At 40.4% G+C, this 22477-nt stretch overlaps 1 protein-coding gene across 2 annotated transcripts in view; it reads left to right on the forward strand.

Moving 5' to 3' along the window:
- The first annotated feature begins 1848 nt into the window (after window positions 1-1848).
- Window positions 1849-22477, forward strand: part of CAV1 (caveolin 1) — a 36506-nt gene continuing 15877 nt past the window's right edge. Inside the window, exons 1-2 of one of the 2 annotated variants that reach the window (XM_059171648.1) lie at window positions 1849-2007; window positions 3429-3593. In XM_059171648.1, coding sequence (XP_059027631.1) covers window positions 1978-2007; window positions 3429-3593 — 195 coding nt within the window. In that variant the 5' untranslated portion in view covers window positions 1849-1977. Of the gene's footprint in view, window positions 2008-2499; window positions 2719-3428; window positions 3594-22477 lie in introns of those variants that run through there. The other variant, XM_059171649.1, reaches the window with a different exon arrangement.

The raw sequence follows: 22477 nt of genomic DNA on the forward strand, positions 1-22477 counted from the left end.
TCCCTGTTCCTGTTGACTTTTTTCACAGTCAAGATTACTCATCACAGCTGAAAACTGAATAACAATTGATGGGAAACAGCTTCCACATTTTTCCAGAGACCATAACCACAACTGCTTTGCAACCAACTTATGAAGGAAGAATTAGATGAAAAGCAACCCTTCAGCAATCACTTAGAGGTAGACTGGGCACCACACAACACACTGACTCTGACACCACTCTTCTGTAGTATATCATGTTAGTTAAGCCACAATTTGTTCAAAATATTTAGAAATGGATTTTGGCAGAAATAAAAAATTAAAAACCCAATTTTTAGAAGATCTTTAGTATTCTTTTTTTTGTTAAAGATTTTATTTATTTATTTGACAGACAGAAATCAGAAGTAGGCAGAGAGAGAGGGGGAAGCAGGTTCCCTGCTGAGCAGAGAGCCCGATGTGGGGGCTTGATCCCAGAACCCTGAGATCATGATCTGAGCCGAAGGCAGAGGATTAACCCACTGAGCCACCCAGGCGCCCCAATCTTTAGTATTCGAATAATGACTAGCCACCATAATTAATGCCAACACCTGTGACATTTTCCCTGCCATATAATTAAAGCTGATCTTTTTTAAAAATTGTATTGCTTTTTTACTATAAACAATAGCTTGTCCTTTATAGTTCTTTTATATTTTTGTATCTTCTCCCCAACTAGATAATCAACTCCAAGTTTCCATCCTCTATTCCACCTCTCCTCCTCCTTTTGTGTCCCCACCTCCATGTCAGACTGCCAGTATTTTTTAAAGTAATCTATGCCCCTTCATGTATATTCTCGGGTTTGTTTGTTTGTTTTTAATTTCAAGTCATAATTTTACTTTTGATTGTATGTGGAACCTGGTAAAATGTCCTTTCCAGACAGTGAATTTCTTGACTTATTATATCGCAAATGGAAAATTACTGCTTATTGTTTAATTATCTTGTGTTGCTTTATAATAATAATTCCCAAATTCAGCATCCCCAAATTGAGGAATAGATAAACTATTTTAACTGCAAACAATTTCTTAAACTTCTAATCAATTAGAAAAACCGGGTCTCCTCTAACTCACAGGCGAGTACATTAGAAAAAAACTCTATAACAAACTTGAAGTTCTAATTAAATATTTCTACAACTGTAAATAGTTTACATATTTGTAAATATGACAGAACGTGTTGGCATGAATTTCCTTTTTCCAAAAAAGATCAGTAAAATTTAACATTTTCATTTATTTCAAAGCGTTGTAGAGAATTTCAGAATTGGTTGGTAAATGTTAAATTCTACATGTCTGCTTCTTCCAGTTTCCATCCCCATCAACTGGAGGTAAAGGAGTGTCACCAAAAGCACACCATACACAGGAACTCACACAAATTCCTTCCCTGTGTTTACATGTGAAATGCACCTAAAGGCTTTGGGTCATTTTTCCTCCCTTCCTCTGTAAAACTGAAAGATAGCTGTGTCCTGGGCAGCGCTGGAACGTGGGCGATGAGAAACGGCTCAGAACAAAGCTGAATTCTTTCTGAAGCTCCGGTGCCCACACGGGCATCTCTGCTTGCGCGCGGGTTCCTTCACTCCCCACCCCTGTGAGAATGATAACACTTCGAAAACATTCGCTCTCCGCAGGACGCCTCTGAGTGGTTCATAACTGGGAAAATCTTGCCCCAGGTTTAAAATATTTGCCCAAGCAACTCAGCGCTGGTGAAACGCTTTCTCATTGTTCTTTGCTCCCTGCGGGCGCTCCCCGCCCTCTGCTGCCAGAACCTTGGGGATGTGCCTAGACCCGGCACCGCGCAAGTCCCGGCCAACCGCTGCAGAACAAACCCTTGGAGGACGGCCAGGAGGCTCCCTCCCAGCCACCGCCCCCCGCCAGCGCCTTTTTCTCCCCCTTACAATACAAGATCTTCCTTCCTCAGTTCCCTTAAATAACAGCCCAGGGAAATCTCAGAGCCTTCATCCAGCCACCGGCCAGCATGTCTGGGGGCAAATACGTAGACTCCGAGGTAGGCTTGTGTGGGTACGCGCCGAACCCTGCCGAGCGCAAGGAGTGCCTCCTTCTGCTATCTCCCACTCCAAATATTCCGACTGCTTTCCCTGCCCCAGCCCTCTCTCGACTTCGGAACACTTCTCTCGCGCTGGCACCTCTGCGGAATGGGCCTGGGCAGAGAGGTGAAGAGGAGGCAGGAATGTTTTCTATTTTCCTATTTAGAAAAGGGGCCGGGTGCCCCATAGACTAGAGGGAGGCGGAAAGGAGGGTCAGGTCCTGAAATTAGCACTGAGGACGCATTTCTAGGCGGATCTGGGGTGCTGCTTGCTGCTTTATTTCGGGACTCCCACGGTCCAGCCCTTGCTTGCTGAGAGGCAGCGAGATGAAACGCAGGGTGGGAAGTCATTCACCCGCAATCCTGGGGACAGTCCCCGCGGCTCCCTGCCAGGCTCCTGGACGGGTTGGCTTGGGCGGAGAGCGTCCTGTTTGCACTTTCCAAAGCTCTTGGGCCATCTCAAGAACTCTTCCTGCATCTTGGCGCCTGGTGGGGGTGTTTGGAGAGGGATGGACCTCTCCTCCCCCCAACTACCACCACCCTTTCCAACCACCCTCCTGTGCTCGGGCTCCGCCCGGGTGTGGAGACCTCGTTTTCTCAAGCGCGGCCGCGGCTCAGCCACTGGCCGGCAGCCTAAGAGTGACCTGAGGGTGGGTCGAGGGCGCTGTGCAGGTGAGAGATCGTTGTTCTAAGGAGTTTAGGGGGGGCTGACACCTGGTTTACTCCAGAGATGGGAGCTTTCGACACTGTGACCACCACGGGGGTGGGGAGAGCAATGTAGGGACAAAGAAGGCTGAGAGAAGGTCGGGGACGCGAACAAGTGCGAGGGAGATGTGACCAGAAAGCAATAAAAATGGGGACACTCCGTGGGTCGGGAGCTCAACCTGAATCTGAAAGATAAGCTTGAAGAGCTTATTGAGAGAAGGAATTGGGGCTAGGGGGACAGGAAAAATAAAGCAGGTGAATCGTTCGGGGCGAGGATGGCGTAGCAGCAAGAGTGGTTGGACGGAAGTCAGAGATCGGGTCCCCTCTCCTGCTGGGGTCTCCGCAGGGTACAGGGGGCCGGGTGTGCACGGGGCGGGGGCCTAGGCGGACGCTGCGGGGTTTGCCCTGACCCCTGGCGGCGGGCTGGGGAGACCGGAGCTCCCTGCCTGGTACGGAGGGGTGTGGTGTCCTCTCCTCGATCCTCTTAAAAAGCTTGCGGCGCCAAGGAGTTTACTGTGCGCGGAGCCACCACTGCCGAGGCCGTTAGTTCGATTTTGAAACTCGAGGTTGCCCCGCCACCAGGCTGACTTTTGATCGCTTGTTTTTGTTTTTGTTTTTGAAATTTTCTTCCCATCTCCCCGGCCACCCTCCCCTTCCTGGACGTCTGCCCTGCACAGGGACATCTCTACACTGTTCCCATCCGGGAACAGGGCAACATCTACAAACCCAACAACAAGGCCATGGCAGAAGAGATGAACGAGAAGCAAGTGTACGACGCGCACACCAAGGAAATCGACCTGGTCAACCGCGACCCCAAGCATCTCAACGACGATGTGGTCAAGGTAAGGTGAGGCGGCCAGCGTGTAAAGGCCGCCGCCCCTCCGTGCCCCCTGCCCCAGGGATGCTTTCAGGGTTGGGACATCTCTCTCTGGCAAGCAGTCTGTGTATCCTTCCGTACCTTTGCCACACATACTGTTTTCTCGGCTTGATAATGTGGGAGCTTCCACGGTTGTCAAAAATGTCACATATTCCCTCCGACCTCCTGCTGGTTAGTTCAGGTGGAATTTAGCTAACTTGAGTTTCATATAACTGCACTTTTCTCCTGGCAAATGAACCTCCAGATCTCTGCAACAGATTGACCCGTACTCCTTGGGAGACAGACAGTTGCCTTGCAGTTCACCCTCTGTGTATTCCCAGGCTTAAAAGCTAGCAAAGGGTGGTGCCCCATTGCACACAAAATTAAAGCAGTAAGGTCATTGTGTAAGGTCTTGTGCCGAGATGAGAAAAGTAATACAGAGTGGGCAGGTTCTCCCAGCTCAAATCAAGATAACCCAAAGTTATTTTCTTAAAAATAATAAGGTGAGTAAAATGCTTCAGAGTAAAGGCAAAGAGTACATATAACATATATTATATATATATATATATATATAGAGAGAGAGAGAGAGAGAGAGAGAGAGAATTTTAACTGGGAAAAAGTGGTACTTGTGCACAATCAAGCTAATTTACACAATCAAAAATAATGTGCACCTCTTGATTTCTCCCATAGACATCTCTAGTTAGGTATATAAAGTTTCTTCTTTAGTAACTGCCTGGGTCAGGCTTCCCTGAGTTAATGGGACACTCAGGTTGGAGTTCTTTTTTATACTTTCAGAATGTGTTTAGTGGTTTAAAAAAAAATAAATAAATCAATTGAATGAGTTACTGGCCAAACTTAGATTTGAGTCAGTGATCAGTTTTTTATTATCATTATATTATTCAACTTTGACCCTTTTAGCAAATCAAGTTAGAGAAATTTATTGTCTGAGCCCATCTGGGTTGGGAAATCATGGGCCTGAGCCATTCTTGGCAGAGGGTTTACTTTGAGGGGTAGGGAGGGCCAAGGAAAATCCTGGCATGGAAGTGTGAAGACCCAGCTCCGTACAACTCCAGAACAGCCAATGGGGCAGATGAGCAATTTCCAGCTACCTAGTCTTCTATCTGTGGATGGGAGGAGCTATCATTCAGAGACTGTTCACATTTATGAATAATATATTTCAAAAAGGGAAACAATTTAACCTGTAACTGGAAGGAAAATGTAACTGTCAGAATTGACTCTCTTGGCTTGCTGGTAGAGGAAAAAGGAAAATTGGACCATTAGTGGGTTTTTCTACTAGCCAGATTATGGAATATTTAAAAGCTTCAGCAATAACAGAAGTAGCTTATAAACTGGAAATTAGGGTTGCTAGAAACTACTTACTAAAAGTGTTACCTTAAAGTGAGGGGAGGACATTTTTGCTTTTTTCCCTTCTCATGTAGCTATAGACAAGAAGAAGAGATGCCAGGAAAAGAGCCAGATTTCAGAAAGGGCTGGCTTTATTGGAGCCTCCCTGTTGTTCCACTGCAGTGTGAGTGGGGTTTCTGGAGCAAGCAAGCCTCCCAGGATGAGTCAGAGAAGCCAGCAGTGTGGATGTGGGTCTCCACACATAGCATGACTAAGCTGAGAAAGAAAAGCTCCACTGGGAAAAGAGACTTCAACTCAGATGGAAAAAAGGCATAACAGGCTTAAAGGAAATAACAGTTAACAGAAGCAAGTGTGGGGATCCTCATATTAAAAAAAAAAAAAAAACAATTAAAAGGAAGAGTTAGAACAAGCTCCTCCGGGCCTAAAGAAAACAAACCCCTCCCATTTGCTCCTATGAGCAAAATAAGAGAGAAAAGCCCACCTGGAGAAGAATTTGGTAGACCCACCTGCTCAGATGCCCAGTTGAGAGAGGATTTTAGAGAATGTCACACAGAGGGACACTCAGGCTACAAGTATAAATTCTGCCCAAAGGGTATCATCTTCCAGTAGCCCAGGAAAAGTGGCCTATACCCTATGGAGACTCCTATTTTAGAAATGCTTTTCTTTAAGTCCACGAACAAACATAATGCAGAAACAGGGATGATTTTCCTCTCCATGTTACAAGGCAGTAAATCATAAATTTCTCTAAATTTTACTTTTGACCACATAGACTTTTTTTTTCGATTTTTTTTGTTTCATTTTGTTTTTATATATATATATATTTTTTTTAATAAACATATAATGTATTATTAGCCCCAGGGGTATAGGTCTGTGAATTGCCAGGTTTACACACTTCACAGCACTCACCATAGCACATACCCTCCCCAATGTCCATAACCCCACCACCCTCGCCCTCTCCCCTTCCCCCTCCCCGGCACCCCTCAGTTTGTTTTGTGAGATTAAGATTCTCTTATGGCTTGTCTCCCTCCCTATCGCATCTTGTTTCATTTATTCTTTTCTACCCCCCAAACCCCCCATGTTGCATCTCCATTTCCTCATATCAGGGAGATCATATAATAGTTGTCTTTCTTCGATTGACTCATTTCGCTAAGCATAATACCTTCTAGTTCCATCCACGTCGTCACAAATGGCAAGGTTTCATTTCTTTTGATGGCTGCATAGTATTCCATTATATACATATACCGTATCTTCTTTATCCATTGATCTGTTGATGGACAACTAGGTTCTTTCCATAGTTTGACTATTGTGGACATTGCTGCTATAAACATTCCGGTGCACGTGCCCCTTCAGATCACTACATTTGTATCTTTGGGGTAAATACCCAATGGTTCAACTGCTGGGTCGTAGGGTAGCTCTATTTTCAACTTTTTGAGGAACCTCCATGCTATTTTCCAGAGTGGTTGCACCAGCTTTCATTCCCACCAACAGTGTAGGAGGGTTCCCCTTTCTGCGCATCCTCACCAACATCTGTCATTTCCTGACTTGTTAATTTTAGCCATTCTGACCCGTGTGAGGTGGTATCTCATTGTGGTTTTGATTTGTATTTCCCTGATGCCGACCACATAGACTTCTTAAAATAACAAAAACACACAAAGTTTTACTGTTAATACATGGTACCTTAAAACTTCATGTGATAATGAAGAAACAGTGGTCAAGTTACCCAATCAGATATGGAAAGTTCTGTTTAAAGGCAAGTAGCTCTGTAAAAGCTGCCTCTGCCAACTCTATAATCACCAGCCACTTGTGGCTCTTTCCATTTAAATTTCAAGTAATTAACATCAAGTATAATTTAAAATTCAGTTCCTCAGTCAATACTAGCCACATTCTGAACTCTCAATACATGAGGTTACTGGCTCCCAAATTGGACAGCACAGGTATAGATTTCCATCATCATGGAATTCACTTCTGGACAGTGCCAGACTAGTTCCCTTTATTTTAAAAAGGCTCTTATACCAAGTTTAGAAAAATAGGATTAGATGGAGAAGAAATGAAACCCTGGTGTACAGTGTGAGGAAAAGCATGGTGTATCTGCACAGTAACCTTTCAGTTTCATAAAACAGCTCCTTAGGGAGGGAAAGAAGAATCAGGAAATTAGTCTATACAATTTAGTTCCAATAAAATTGGTTTCTTAATCTTATTAAAGGTTTGCTGTACTATATTACATCCGTGTGGTCATTTATCCCAAAACAGTAGGCTATGAATGCTTTTTAAAATTTCCTCTGATTAAAGTGATCACAACTTCAGACCTTCATCCTTCCTCTGAGATTTCTATGTCTTCTTTTTATGTTCACGTTTTCATTTGTATGTTCACTATGCCCCTATTTGGAATTTCTATATAAATAAAACAGCTTCAAATTTATGAATCTGATCATTATCACCAATTAATTTATTAAACTCATCATATGTTAGACTACACACTGTGACACATACTACAAAGGATAATTCCTAAAATAAGTCTTAGCAATCACAAAGATTAGAGTTAGAGAGACAAGATGCATATAGATAAAAAGTTTTTAAAAATACACATACCATATCACAATAGTAAGTCACTGCCAAATGGTAACTAATGGGTTCTTTTTTGCTTTGACTACCAGGAAACATATAGTTAGATTTTAAGTTTCATTAATACATGTTACTCCTCTCTCCCACTTTTTGTTTTGTATTTTCACTTTCTTTTTTAACTGATATGCTGTTTTATGTGGTCTCTACTGTAAACCTTCTCATCATCATTTTGGAAATAGATCAGATATATACTATAAATAAATCAAAAGTAAGCAGCATTGAGTATTGAATAATACAAAGGTTTTTAAAAAGTGAATGACATTAATTACATTGATCTTGGTAATCAGTATAGATGTATATCAGATCATCACATTGTATACTTTGAATACATACAATTATATTTGTCAACTATTCTTCAATAAAGTTTTTTTAAAAGTGAATGGTATTGATATTTAAGTATCAGGGAGACCCTGTGGATGGGGTCAACAGGGTAAAGGAAAGAAGATGGGTTACAGATAGTTTAATAGAGTAGGGCCTGAGGAGTACAATCTGAGTTGGATCATGAAGGACAAAAAGAATGCAAATAGCTGAGAAGAATATAGGAGGGTGTTCTAAACAAGTCAGACATGGAGATGGGAATGTCTCATAGAGGGCATGATGGAAGGTTTAGTAGCCCATTTTGAGTGGGACTAGAGAATCATGTGGCAGAGTGGTAGATCATAAAAGTGAACAGACTGATCATGGCCCAATGGCAGAGTACTTTACTTCACCCAGTTCTCATGGTAAATTTGGACTTTATCATCTCAGGAAGACTTAACGTTTGAGTATGGCATGATGACGGTGGGCTTTCTCAAAGATGACTGGTTAAGCTATTGAATGTAATGAAAGATAGTCAGTGTGGTTGAACATAGAACAGTTAAGATGTAACTGCATCATCATCTAGACATGAAATGAGGACAGTATGCAGTGGCACTGGGGATAAAATCACATAGGCATAAGATGACAGATTCTGAGAACTGGAAGAGAACATAATGGTTACCGGCCCAATTTCCAATTCCTTAAGAGAAGCACAAACACTATAGAAGTTTAAAATTTTATCCACGTTTTCAAATGGTTACTGTCCAAAACAGGTATTTTAAAATAAGGGAAGAATAGACAAGATTACATGATTCTTATAGACTGTTGCTATGAGGCGATAAATGACTTGAAGATGATTCTAAGATTAGTCCTGAGAAAAATCAGAACATCTGAGAGAAGGCTTTCGTTGGAAAATAAAAATATACATTTATAACTTTCTATCCAAAAACTTGAATGTAATAATTCTTAAATATGCTCAGATACAAATTTTCTTTAGCAGTCAAAAAAAGTCATAACATGGTAATCAGATTGGTTTTGATTTCACAATAATGTCCCCATGCCTCCCTAATCCTTTTCAGCTGGAAAGCATTCTAGAGTGATTATTGATTAATCTCAATAAATGGTAATTTCAAATTCTATATTTATTTGATATATAATCAAAGCATAAGATTTAAAAGATCAGATTGTCTCAGAGCACTCAGCACCCTGTTAATATTATCTTCTGTTAGAATTGGTATTGGTTTTGTTTGTTTATTTGTTTAGGAGATAGCTCCACACAATGGTGATTGATATTCTGCCACATAAGAGATCATGCACGCAATTCAGAATCTCCAGCTTGTAAAGGAGTGTTATGGTCATTTTTTTGAGGAAATTATTCTCACATCACTGAGCGATACTAAATGGGGGATATTATTCATTCTTAAGCAGCTGAAAACACTTTCAAATTCAGCCAACAATGATATACATTTTAAATGATTATTAAAAGAAAGTCTCTTTCTCTTCTCCATCTCCCATTATCAAAAAATAACTTGTTTTTAGCCGAATAAAATTTCATAATTATTTATTAAAGTTTAAGACCAGATAGACCAAATATCTTTGAATTATGGAAAAGCTCAAGATGTGGCTTATTCTTCCAATTAATAGCAGTGCTGGCTACATTTTAAAAGGGCTTAAAGTAAGAACAGCTGCAATAGCAAGCAGCATCTGGGAAGTCCAGTAATTTGAAGAACCACCTGCTTTATGTGTCCTGCCCACTCAAGTCCATAAAATAATAGACATTTTCATATTTTGAATGAAACTGCTTTTTAGTTTGCCCTACTTTTCAACATAAGATCTCTATGACGAAATGCCCACAGAGAATTAGTCCCTACAAGAATGGGGCTGTGTGCACTGACCTGTGGGATGCTGGGCCCTTTCGTGATCCTTCTGACTTGGTTTGTGTGGGGAAAGGGCAAGGCTGCTGTTTTCATATAAAGATGGTTTATGCCAAGAAACACACACCGTTTCTTCTTCCATACTGTGGACCTTGTATATTATCTCCTTTATAGTACCCTAAGGCCATGGAAAAAAAGATTTGCCTACTATATTTCTTTTAAAAGAAATTCCTAAAAAAAGAAACCCTCAGCCCCTAGACCAATGCCTGACATATATCCTGATAGAGTGGAAAGAGTATTGTGCCAAGATAAGAAAAAATATTTTTGTAACTTTCTTCTCTAAAAGTTGAATGTAATCATTCTTAAATACACACACAAAATTCTTCTTCTTTAACAGTCAAGGGAAAACATGTACATAGTAATCAGATCAGTTTTGGTTTCAACATAATGGCCTATTGCTTTCATGATCTCTTTCAACTAGAAAGCATCTAGTCCCGTTACTGTGGGACTGAGGAAGGAGTAAAGAATGTCAGAGCCAATCGATTTCTTTCCCTCTGTAGTTCCTAAGAATTAGGTTTATAAATAGGATTGAACTTGTTTGGCTAATAAAAGCTAATAAACACCAACCCTAAAAGTATTGGGGGCAAGCTATTTTGTTTCTATGCTTCAATTTCTCTAACTATAAAGAATGAGAGTCATTCTCATATAATAGCATTCCCTCCAAAAGCCATCCTTCTTTCTATAAATAATTATTATGCACTATGCCAGTGGCTACCATATGGAATTAGATATGAACACTACTCACACAGAGTTTATAGCTATTTCCTTGCCTCTGTTTATATAGTTTTCTTTGTAAACTTTTCTGGAATTCCTTTACCACATTCCACTGTCTGTTAAAATTTTATAATCTTCAGGGCTTAGTTCAAAAAATGATTCATCTATAATGTCTTAAATTCTGAGCCAGTAAACAAGGCATAAGAAAAATAAGGAATATATATATTTTTAAAACAATTTGCCTCTGTTCTTGTCCTACACAAAATATAATTAAATTATGGAAAATATTTATGTTCTTTCATATTTTCTCTTCTTGTATTGGCTCTCAACTTCTAATATTCATATTAAAAAATTGAAATTTTTAGCTCTTTAAAAACCCTATAGCCTCTTTACAAACCTAAGAGTGTTTTCAAATATAACTAGGCATCAGAGTCACCAGAGGAATTTTTGAAAACACAGTTGCTTGAACCTACTATAGATCTATTAAATTTAGAATATCTAGGGCTAGAGTCTAAGGATGGGTATTTTTCAAAGTTCCCTATATAATTACATTGTGAAGTCAGGTTTAGAAAGGTGGTTTAAAGACATACACTCTGGATGGGTCTATCCTAAGACAATAGAGAACTATACAGTAACACTACATAATTCTAGATGTTCTCCCTGCCAGAACAGTAACACTACATAATTCTAGATGTTCTCCCTGCCAGAAGAATATTTGAAGGTCAGGCCAGTTTAAACCCTGCCAGAGAGTTTTGAAACACCATGAAGGGCTCCCAGATCAACTTTGCTCAGTGGTTCTCCATCTCTTGAGGCCACTTAGGCTATGGACAACCATAAGCTTAGCATTGTAGGGTCACCGAGGAGTGGAGTAGCCATATGCTTTCGGTTGTTGCATACAGACAATTTAGTACTGATCAACCCTGAGTAACTACTAATAGTGCCCCTTCCATATTTAGAAGTGTCCTAGCTTGGAAGAAAAATTATAAGGTCACAGATAGATTGGTAATGGCCTATAGCCGATTCCTATAACCTGGAATACATTCAAAACCCCAACACACACTAATTTTTAGCAAAATGGGCAAAATTTTCATATGCCAATCATGACATGCCTTTCTTTCCTCTCTGCTCTCCTGCATGACCCCACTCCTGCCCATCATCACAGCCATTGAGCCGCACTATATATAGGAGGAGCTCTAATGCCAATCTACTCCACCCTCAAACCTTAGTTTCTTTCCCTGCAACAGAGGGTTAATGAAACTGACATCCTTCCATCACATTTTTTGTCAGCTCCTCCATCAAAGATTAAAATGTTTAAAATAGTTTTAACTATTTTTTCAGTTAGTCCAGGAAACATAAAATGGCATGCTTTCACATGAACCATTGTTTAGGGCAGGGGAAGTGTTTTTAATTTTGTCTTAAAGGAAATCTGCATGATCCATGTACTTTGCAACTACCAGGGGAACTAATTGGTAGAACAGATTTACACCTGCAAGGAATACCTATTTCCTGCCTTTCATGGGAACTATGTTGATGTTTCAGATATAAAATACATCTTGTTTCCTTTATTGAACCTTGAGAAGATGTCCTCTCATTGGTCATGATTTCATGGCAGGGGAAATACATATTCCTAAAGGCACAACCAAGCTTCCCCTTTAGTCATTATCAGCTGTTTAGTTAATTAAGAGCCAGGCATTTTTAATTTGGGGGAGGCTTAAATAAATTGTGATGCTGTGTGTATGTGCTTAATATTCTATCTTATAGCAATTTAAAAGTGAAGTTTTTAAAAATTGTATTCAATTTTCAATTCCTGAAAGACAGGAATTGAAATTCCATTAAAGACATTACAGTACCAATGGGCATTGATAGAATCTTATGTAAAAAGATAAATTGTGCATAAAGATTGCACTGCATCATCTCCTGTTTGTTGCAGGTATCAAACACAATTACATTTTTTCATTTATAATGAGTGACTAGAAAAGATGCTGATATCTGGACACAAGTTGTGAGAATGTAGAAGACTGGGAGAAAAAAGAAACAGAGATAAAGAGAACCACAAGGCCCCTTCTCTCTGTCCTGCCACCCACTCTGTGCTGGACTGAGCTTTGCACACATCAACTCCAGGATCCCCACATCCATTTCTTTGTGGGGGTCCCCACAATGCTTCCGTGTCTGATGACACAGTGTGGCCAGAGCAAGCAGTTCCCAGATCAGCAGGGCCTCCCATGCCCAGCCAAGGCGTTTGTCCCTTTATAGGCCACAGCATTGCACAGAGGCATTATTAGGCCAGGAAGTGAACTCATGAGATACGGCCTTCACTAATAGAAAGGATTAACTTCAACCAAAAAGTGCTGGAGGTGCAGGCGAGAGTGAAATAGGCGATGGGAGGCTTCCTCCAACATTCCTACAGGCTAGCTCCGTGGCACAATTCCTCCTCCAATGACTAATGGAAGACTATTATTATCACCATCACATCATATTCAGTGTGCAGATAAGGAAACTCAGGCTTAGCCATTCACTCAGAATTACAAAGGTAAGAAGTAGTCAGAGTTTCAACCTAGACAGTGAGAGGCTAGAATCAGGTTGTCACCCAGGACACTCCAGTGCCTCTCTCTCTCTCCAGCAATAGATCATAATCCAAGCAGATGGCAGTATCTGCATAGTGCAGAAAGAGATGGCTGTGTTCTTAGAGTGGGTGGGCAGCATTTGGCAAGGGGGATTCCAGAAGTCCTCTGAATTGGGAATACAGGCTTGTAGCTCTAAGGTCAGTCTCTAGATCCTGGCAGGTATGCTGGGGAAGGAGGGGGAAGGACCAATGTGAAGACTAACGTAAAACCTCAGACCTCAAGAAATCTGGATGCTGGGTGAGTTCCCAACAAGCGATGGAGGATCAAGTCTTAAAGACCAGATTAGGGGTACAAAGTGGGGGTGTAGTGTCAATGATTAGAAGTACAGCACATGCCCAGAACCAGACACGCAGCAATGCCGGCTTGTGCTGAATCACCTGAGTCTTTAAAGCACCTTGACTGCCAAGGGAAGAGCCTGGGGTGTGGCTGATCCTGCCTGGATATGTGGGGAGGAGCAAGTGTGAGAGAATAAAGCAGGTCCTGACAGGCACTCTGAATTTAACAGCTTCATTTAAAGTTCTCGATTTGGGAGATCATATGATAGTCGGGGGAAGGGGGTTGGGGAGAAGGGGGTGGGATTATGGACATTGGGGAGGGTATGTGATTTGGTGAGTGCTGTGAAGTGTGTAAACCTGGTGATTCACAGACCTGGGGATAAAAATATATGTTTATAAAAAAATATATGTTTATAAAAAAAAAAAAATTAAAAAAAAAAATTAAAGTTCTCGATTTGTCTGTTTGAATTCCAGATACTTACGCTGTTACAGTAATACATTGTGAAAACAGAAACAATTGAGAAAAACCTGAATTGTATGCTAGTGGGAGAAATGCCTCTTTAATCCTGAAAGTAGTTTCTCTGAGACTTCCTCCCTGGTAATTATGTATTTGTTCTCAAAAACAAATGCCAGAAGTAAGGAACAGACTTCATAGGGCATTTTACAAGGCACCATTAATCTCTCAGAAGAACAATTGAAATGTTCCATCAATCATGGCTCACTTGTTGGCCTTGTCTATACGATTAGCAGTAATAATAGATAGCTGGAAATGGGTATACCAAAATCTGTCAAGGCAGTGGAATTGCATTCTCTGGATTTCACCCCCAATTATTTTGGTTACGTCAACAGATCTCTTCCTCACTCGACCCTGAGCATCATGGTTTTTAGTAGGGAGAGAAACTGTTTGTCTAAAATAGTTAATAACCACCAATTCACCAATTTATTTTGAGTAAACCCCTCCACTACTCTAGTTATAATTATAGAATGATTCTCATTCTCAGATATTATGCTCCCTGAGGAAGGTCATTCAACAAATACTTAGGAAGCACCTGCTCCACACCAAGCACAGAGCATGTCATGAGTCCTACTGCATGAGTGTCCACCTGACACACTACAGCCATCTGCCAGGGCTCACCTGAAACACCCGGGCTTCTATTAGCCTTTGCTGACCACCCTCTTGGAACTGGTCATCTCTTCACTTTGCTTCCACCACATCTTCTTTTTATTCTATTTTGGCATATATCGAAGCCCTCTGAGTATTCTGCTTCTCTATCTCCATCCCTCTCTCCCCAACTTTCCTTCCTATTGCATGCCTGCCTTCAGGGTAGGACAATGGCACCCTGGTGGCCCGAGGACTATGGCTTCCCTGTACCCATCTCAGGGCTCCACACTGAGTCTGTCATCAGCAAATGGATATCAAATTGAATCTGCTGAAAAAAATCTGAAATTCTTCTTTAAGTAACTGAATGTCTCCTGTGAGTAAAAAGATAATAGGATTACATTTCTGAATGTCTTTCTTGGCCCCTTTCTCCAATGGCAGCCACATTTTAAACCTTCTAAGAAAAAGCATATCCAAATAATGAATAAAGAAATCCAGAAACTTTCACTCTATTTACCAAAGTAAAGAAAAAATATGTTCTGTGTATATATTTATTATTAAGAGTTTTATTTTTATCTGTTTGAGGAAGACACAGATGCATCTCTCCTGAGCCTTCAGTAAACAGGCCATGGAACCTGGATGACCTTCTGGGGCATGGAGGGTAAGGCTAAACTCCTAAGTATCTGTCAGGCAGGACAAGCAAATTCCCAGAATGCCAAGAGATGCTATTGCAAGTGGTTGGCATTGCCCACTGGGACAGAAATTTGAAGACTGACAAGTGGATCTCAGGCCACATGAGAAATTCCTTGCAAAGAGAGGGGTGGAAGGACTCCCTGTCAGACCATATGCCAACGGACAATGGCAAACATCAAAGAAATGACTAGGTCAGCAGACAGCCCTGAAGAAAAATCCAAACCTTCCATACCTGAGGGAGACAACAGCTATAAGAAGCCAGAGCCTCTTTTTTCTTCTCTTTGGCTTTCTTATTTCTAGATTTCTTAAGTACACAGAGCTCAGAGATTTTACTAGCTGGGAAGGAGTGACCATTAATATCCACCATTCCAACAGCATAGAAATTTCTTTGTACCTCGGAAGTGGTCTTTTATAAATCTCAGAACCCTTCTCAGAAGGAAAAAAAAAAATAGACAAAACACACAGATGTCTCTAGAAAGGATCGGACATCATTCATTTCATTGTTGATGTCTGTACCAAGTCAAACAAATGCTAGCTCCTTTTCCAAATGTGCTACTTTCTCTCACCTCTTGTGAGAGAAGGTGGATTTACTGTAACATGTAAAAAGTAAGACTTTTCAATTTGACTCCAAATAGTTTCCCTATCAACAAGCTAAATATAGAAAATCAGGATCATTATCAGTTCAGAATAAATAGGACTAGGAAGTAACCATCAAAAAAGGGTGACGATGTGTGATGAGAATTTTAGGTGTGACTGGTATCTAACATACAGCCAGGACCACAGCCCTAGCACATTCAGTATTTTATCAATGACTGGAATGAATAGGTTAAGAGGACTCACAACTTAAAAATGACACCAATCACAATGACCTGTTAACATCTGTGATAAAAATAACATCAAAGTGCTTTTGACAAATACCAATCACCCACAAAAATAAGATTAAGACCTATATACAAAGTGAGATAATGCAAAATGACTAGAAATAATGAACATAGATATTAAGTAGGAAAAAGTGGGTAAATTTATGAAAAATAAGAAAATACTAGGAAAAGATTATCATTTTTGTGGGAGCTTGTGATATGGAAACCCAAGATGGTTGGTGAGTATAATGGATCAGCTCATAATACCACAGTCCCCACAGGACAAAGATCTCCAGGGTGATAATCACTATTGTAAATGTGCCCTTAAATGAATTTACCATGCTCCATTCCCCTTGGGCAATAGGGGATAGAAACTAAGGCTACCAGTTGTTCATAAACATTAAACATCTCAATAATTTAATGATAGTTTAAAGGAAATATAATGGGGGTGGGTGGCTCAGTCTGGTAAGTGTCTGCCTTTGGCTCAGGTCATGACCCAAGGGTCCTGGGATTGAGTCCCACATCAGGTTCCCCGCTCAGCAGGGAGTCTCCTCCTTCTACCGTCCCCTGCTCCTTGTGATCTTTCTCTCTCTCAAGTTCTCTCTTTTTCTCTCTCTCAATAAATAAATAGAATCTTTTTAAAAATAAAGGAAGTATAAAGGATGGAAACAAAAGGACAATGTAATCAGAAGAAATGTCACCTATAAGATTCTCTGCCTCACTTGCTGTTTGTCAGACTTATTAAAAATGGGTTCCTCTTTTGATCTTTTGAGGGAAGTAGTGATGCTACAAAGATCCTAAGGAGGAACAAAAGGAAAGAGATAAGGGATGAAGAGACACCCTCAAGTTTGGCTGAGGAGGGCTGCTTTGTCTGGAAAATCTGTTAGAAGAGCTGAAGGAACATGGAATGACAGTCGTCTTTAGGTGTGCCAGGATATTAAGAGACTTACAAGAAAAATACTGCTTGGACACAATCACCATTCAGGACAAGGGAAAAGGGGAAAGGGCTGTACCCTTCATTTAAATATATATATATATATATATATATATATATATATATATATATATATATTAGGTTACCTGGGAGAAAGAATTCCAAGTAATAAGAGTGGTTAATCTGAGGGTATCACAGTTGTTTTAAAATGATTGTGTGTTAAATTCCTTGTCTATGTAACTTCTCAAACACCTCTACCTCTACAATTACTATTAGGTGTATAATAACACTGACATACAATCAATCTCATAATTAAGGGCTAGCATACATACAAACACTTTCCTCTATTCCAGGATACCTGGTGTATTTGGAGGCAAAGAGGGGTCAGTATGGCATTGTTTTAAACAGTGGTTGAGAATGCAAGTGGTAAACATCTAAAAATAGACCACTGCAAAATGCATGCATTGTCTGTACCAAAAGGTCAGTATGAAACATTATCTTTATGGCAAGCCTGCCCATCCACTCCCTCCTACACATTGTATATTCATACAATTTCTCAGCTTGTATAAACCCCTATTGTGATTTAAACTCATGAGAGAGAATGGATTCTGCAAAGGGTGTCTGTTTTGTGACTTTTGACCAGAAGTTCTTTACCCAAGCTGTAGATTATCTGGGGAACATTTTGAAATACTGTTGTATCTATCCCATCCCTAAAAATTCTAATTGAACTGATCATGATGGGACCCAGGCCTATGTACTGTGCTTTGTTTTGTTTTGTAATGTAAGAGCTGGAATTGAATCTAGTTTAGACACTCAGTTAGAATTTCTTAATAATAAAAACATGTAGTGTGATAAAACTTTCAGGACCATAAGGGCCACAGTGGGGAAATTATTACTTCTTTAGGTCCTCATTTGGGGAGTCTTAGCATTTGATTGGAATATGATATTGTCTCTCAAATTCCTATTATAAAAAAATACTTTCTGGAACTCTACTATAGCAACTGCAAAAGACAGACTCTGTATGTGGGATAAAACTCACGTGATTTATGTAATCCAGCCCTATTGTTTCCCCTTTCTTTTGCTTGTTCTTTCTATTATCCCCAAGAGGAAGAGTGTCATCCCTATCCCCCCTTTTTCTACATGGGTTCATGGCTCAGACATACTAAGAATGGAGATAATGACATGCACTAGTTTTTCTCCTAATGGTGCAGAGGCCACAGGAAGCTGCAGTGGACCTAGGGACAGGCAGGTCTCCTTCATTTGTCCAGTGCCTGGCACAGAGAAGAGACCTCAAGTCACTAAGAAGTGCTTTACTGATGCCAATCACTCTTCGAAGCAGATGGGGAAACTGAACCTCAAAAGAAAATTCTAGCCCTCTTTTGGACATTCAGCTCAAGTGGTACTTGGGCTTCAGAAAAGTCACTTGGACCGATGGACAGCAGCTTCTTCACCTATAGCAATCAAGAAGTGACTAGATGGTCCCTAAGTTGCTTCCATTTCTAAAATTCTGTGATCTGTTTAACCATTATTCATTAAAGAGTAGAATCCTGTAAAGATGCACTAAGTCCATTCAGAGAGAATGGTGGAAGATCTCTCATCTATACTAGGTTTACTACCTTCCTCCTAGATTTTACCAATGGTCAGTATCATTCTTAATATTCAGGCTGTGGGATTTAGCTGAGTCTGAAATACTGAGCTATCAATGGATAGCATGCAAATGCAAATATACCACAAATAAATATGAAAGAGATCAAGAGCTGGAGTTCATTTCCCCTTCTCAACTGTGCTCAGAACTGTGTGGTACCTTTTATTGCCCTTGCCTCAAAAATCGGATTTTTGTGTTCCAAGATAGACCAGAAAATCATTTCTAAAGTAGGTTACAAACATTCAGGAATCTTTTTTGTAACCAATAAATTCCTCTTCATTCACATAACAGAGTGCATCATTACTTACAACTTTAGTTAGAGCAATGGTCTTAAAAAGGTCTAGCTAAATAAAAAATGCTCAGACTGTCCAAGTGCTGACAGTTGTCAAATTGCCGAGTTCATGTAGCTACATTTCTGAAGATCTTTTAACAGCCTATCTCTGAGGAATTAGATCAGATGACTAAGAACTACAGAGCAGAAGCACTATTACTTTGAGTCAGATTTTCGCATTAGCCAACTATAGTTTATTTCTTTCTGATCCATAAAAAATTTCAAATTTAGGGCCCTGTGTGATTTTAATCCCATCACTTAGCACCCAAGCTGTATGATTCCGAAGATAAACATGTTGATAAACGTGTTGTCAAGAATTCATCATCTCCCTAAGCAAAGCTATGTCTGCATCTGTACGTTTGAACCCAAATTTCGCGAGAAGCAAAAGCTAAATTGATTTTATTTCACTGTCATTAGTCACCTTTGATCACTCTTTTATCAAAGTTACTGTGACTGGGTTAGAATAAATTAATGCGATTACTAACCCTTGGACAGGATAAGGCATTCAGAACTTCTTTCCTAAAGGAGATTATATCAAATTATTGCTCTTGTAAATAGAAGAAAGAGAGAAACATAATGTAGCAAATATCAGCATTCACTAATTCATTAAGTAATGGAGCAAATATTAACTTAGTACTTATTATATTCCAGGGAGCTTATAGTCTAGTAACAGAAATAACCTCTCCCCACCCTGCCTCTCTCTCTCTCTCTCTCTCTCACACACACACACACACACACAAACCATTAAATAAATGTCAGATATGCTGGATGATAAAAACATCGGGTGAGAAAAGGCATGGGGACCAGAAAGAAGTCTCCAAAGAAAGAACATTTAGGTTAACACATGACCAATAACTTAGTTAGTCAGGTGAAAATTGATGGAAGGAGTTTTCCAAGTAAAACCAACAGCAGGTGGAAAGGCTGTGAAGCAGGGACGGGCTTGGACCATTGTCCTGAAAGAAAGTATTCAAAATTCCAGTGTACACTCAATGATTACTGATTTGGGAAAGGGCAAGAAAATTAGTTCCTCTTCCTCAATAGTTAAGGTAGTGTACCATAGAAGGATAGCACCTCTCCTTCTTAATGATTCCTGAGGAGCTCGAGTAACCAGAGGTCATCTCCATTTCATTTGCACTGCTCCCTTTTCGGTGACCCATAACTAGCTCATCAACCCTATTCTGGCTCTGTTTCCTTGTTTAACTTTTTCCATCCTCAAAAGGTAGGTGCTTCATAAATATTGAACAAATGGATGAACTCACAAGGCCACAGTACTATAAACCAAAAGGTTCCTGCAATAAATACACAAGCATTCTAGCTTATAAATATTTCCAAAATTCGAGCCCTATCTCATCACATCAATTCTGATTTTCTAGAGCAGAGGTTTTCAACCAGGAATAATTCCCCACCCACCCACTGCTAGGGGACATTTGGCAATGTTTGCAGTTATTTTCAGTTGTCACAGCTTAGGGAGTACTACTCTGGCATCTAATGGGTAGAGGACAGGGATACTGATAATCACACTACAGTGCACAGGACAGCACGTCTACCTTCACCCCAACAACAAAGGATTATCCAGTCCAAAACGCCGACAGTGCTCAGAAAAACCCCATAGTAGAGGTCAGGGGTTGTGTCTTGGGAGCCACATATGGGCTATGATTATCCTTGCTTAGACCTGACAAGAACTCTAGTTTATTTATTTTTTTTTAAGATTTTATTTATTTATTTGACAGACAGAGATCACAAGTAGGCAGAGAGGCAGGCAGAGAGAGAGAGAGAGAAGCAGGCTTCCTGCGGAGCAGAGAGCCCGATGCGGGGCTCGATCCCAGGACCCTGAGATCATGACCCGAGCCGAAGGCAGCAGCCCAAACCACTGAGCCACCCAGGCGCCCCAAGAACTCTAGTTTAGATCCTTTTCTTCACTTGCCTAGCAATGTTCAAACCTGCAGAGATTTATTTCATCCATTTTCTATTTGTTTAATAAACAGACTCCAAGCACTGGAGGGAAAAATATTCCAGCAGTGAGGTAAGATGAAAGCTATTAGTAACCCTAGTTTGACTTGACTGAATGGTAGGAAAAAACCTCTGCCATCAGGAAGTGAATTAAAGAAACTGAAAAGAAGTTGAGACTGTTTAAAAAGCTGTGGTTCAAACAAATGTCTATGCAAACCAATGGGTAGTTTGAAAATGGTGAAGACATTTCCGTTTCTTATGTCTTTGTTAGAATGGAAAGAGCTTTTGTTTTCTTTAGTGTAGTAATCATTCATATTTGTCCCATGACACACCCAGAAGTTTAAAAGAATAACAAACTCCCAAAAGTGTAAACACAGAATTTAGTGAGCAAGTGAGGCTTGCTCACTAAAGTGAGTGAATCCTTATAATTGCCTGTTTGGATAGAATAGGATTTCCATGCATTAACCAATGCAGGATTTTTCTATTAGGAAAGAGAATTTCCAACACTTCCAAGGGCTGAAGTTACTTCTCCTCAAGGATGGCGCACACACACACACATACCGCCCCCAAGGTATTACTCCTTCCTGTTCAAGTTCAGTGTTTCAGTCTCAAGGCTATCACTAGCCCTTGCGTGGCCTATTTTTACGCTGTTCACTGTTGCATGTCATTCATTTGGTGACACTCAACATCAACAACTGCCACCAAATCGATACCAGAAGGCTGGAGATTTAAATAAGGAATCAAAAAATATGCAACCTGCTTTGTACTGAGCTATCTGCAGCTAGGCACCTTTTGTGATCATAAAAATGTGAGGCCACGTGGACTGAAGAGATGGTTCCGGGTTACTGAAGAAGCCTCAAAACCAGCTGGTTGCAGGGACACTGAAGGTGGCTTTAGATTTCTACTTGGGATCTCAGAAAAAAAAAGGGTGGACAGCCTACTCAAGGAAATATGAAAATGCTCTGGAACCCGGAAATCATCTCATCATGAAGGATAGTTTTTAGCAATTTTTCAAAAGGATGTATAATCATTTCCTGGAGCTACCTTAGCATGTATCACAAACTGGGTGGCTTAAAACAATAGAACTTTATAGTCTCATAGTTCTGGAGGCTAGATGCCCAAAATTAAGATGTCACCAGGGCCATGCTCCCTCTGAAACCTGTATGGGACTCCTTCTTTGTCCCTTAGTTTATGGTGGTTTACTAGCAATCTTTGGCATTCCTTGGCTTGCAGCTGCATCACCCCAATCATGGGGCCTTCTCCCTGTGTGTCTCCTCATTACCATCTTCTTATAAGGATGCTAACCATATTGGATGAAGGGCTCACCCCATTCCAGTATGATCTCATCCTAGTTACATCCATAAGACCCTGTCTCCAAATACGGTCACATTCTGAAGTACTAGGGATTAAAATTTCAACATATCTTTTTGAAGGGACACAATTCAATGCACAACAGGATGTAAACTAGGAATATATATCTTTGTTATCAAAATAGGGAAATTTAACTTAAATTTTCAAACTGTAGTA

Source organism: Mustela lutreola, chromosome 4 (assembly GCF_030435805.1).
Source record: "Mustela lutreola isolate mMusLut2 chromosome 4, mMusLut2.pri, whole genome shotgun sequence".
Taxonomy (NCBI): Eukaryota; Metazoa; Chordata; class Mammalia; order Carnivora; family Mustelidae; genus Mustela; species Mustela lutreola.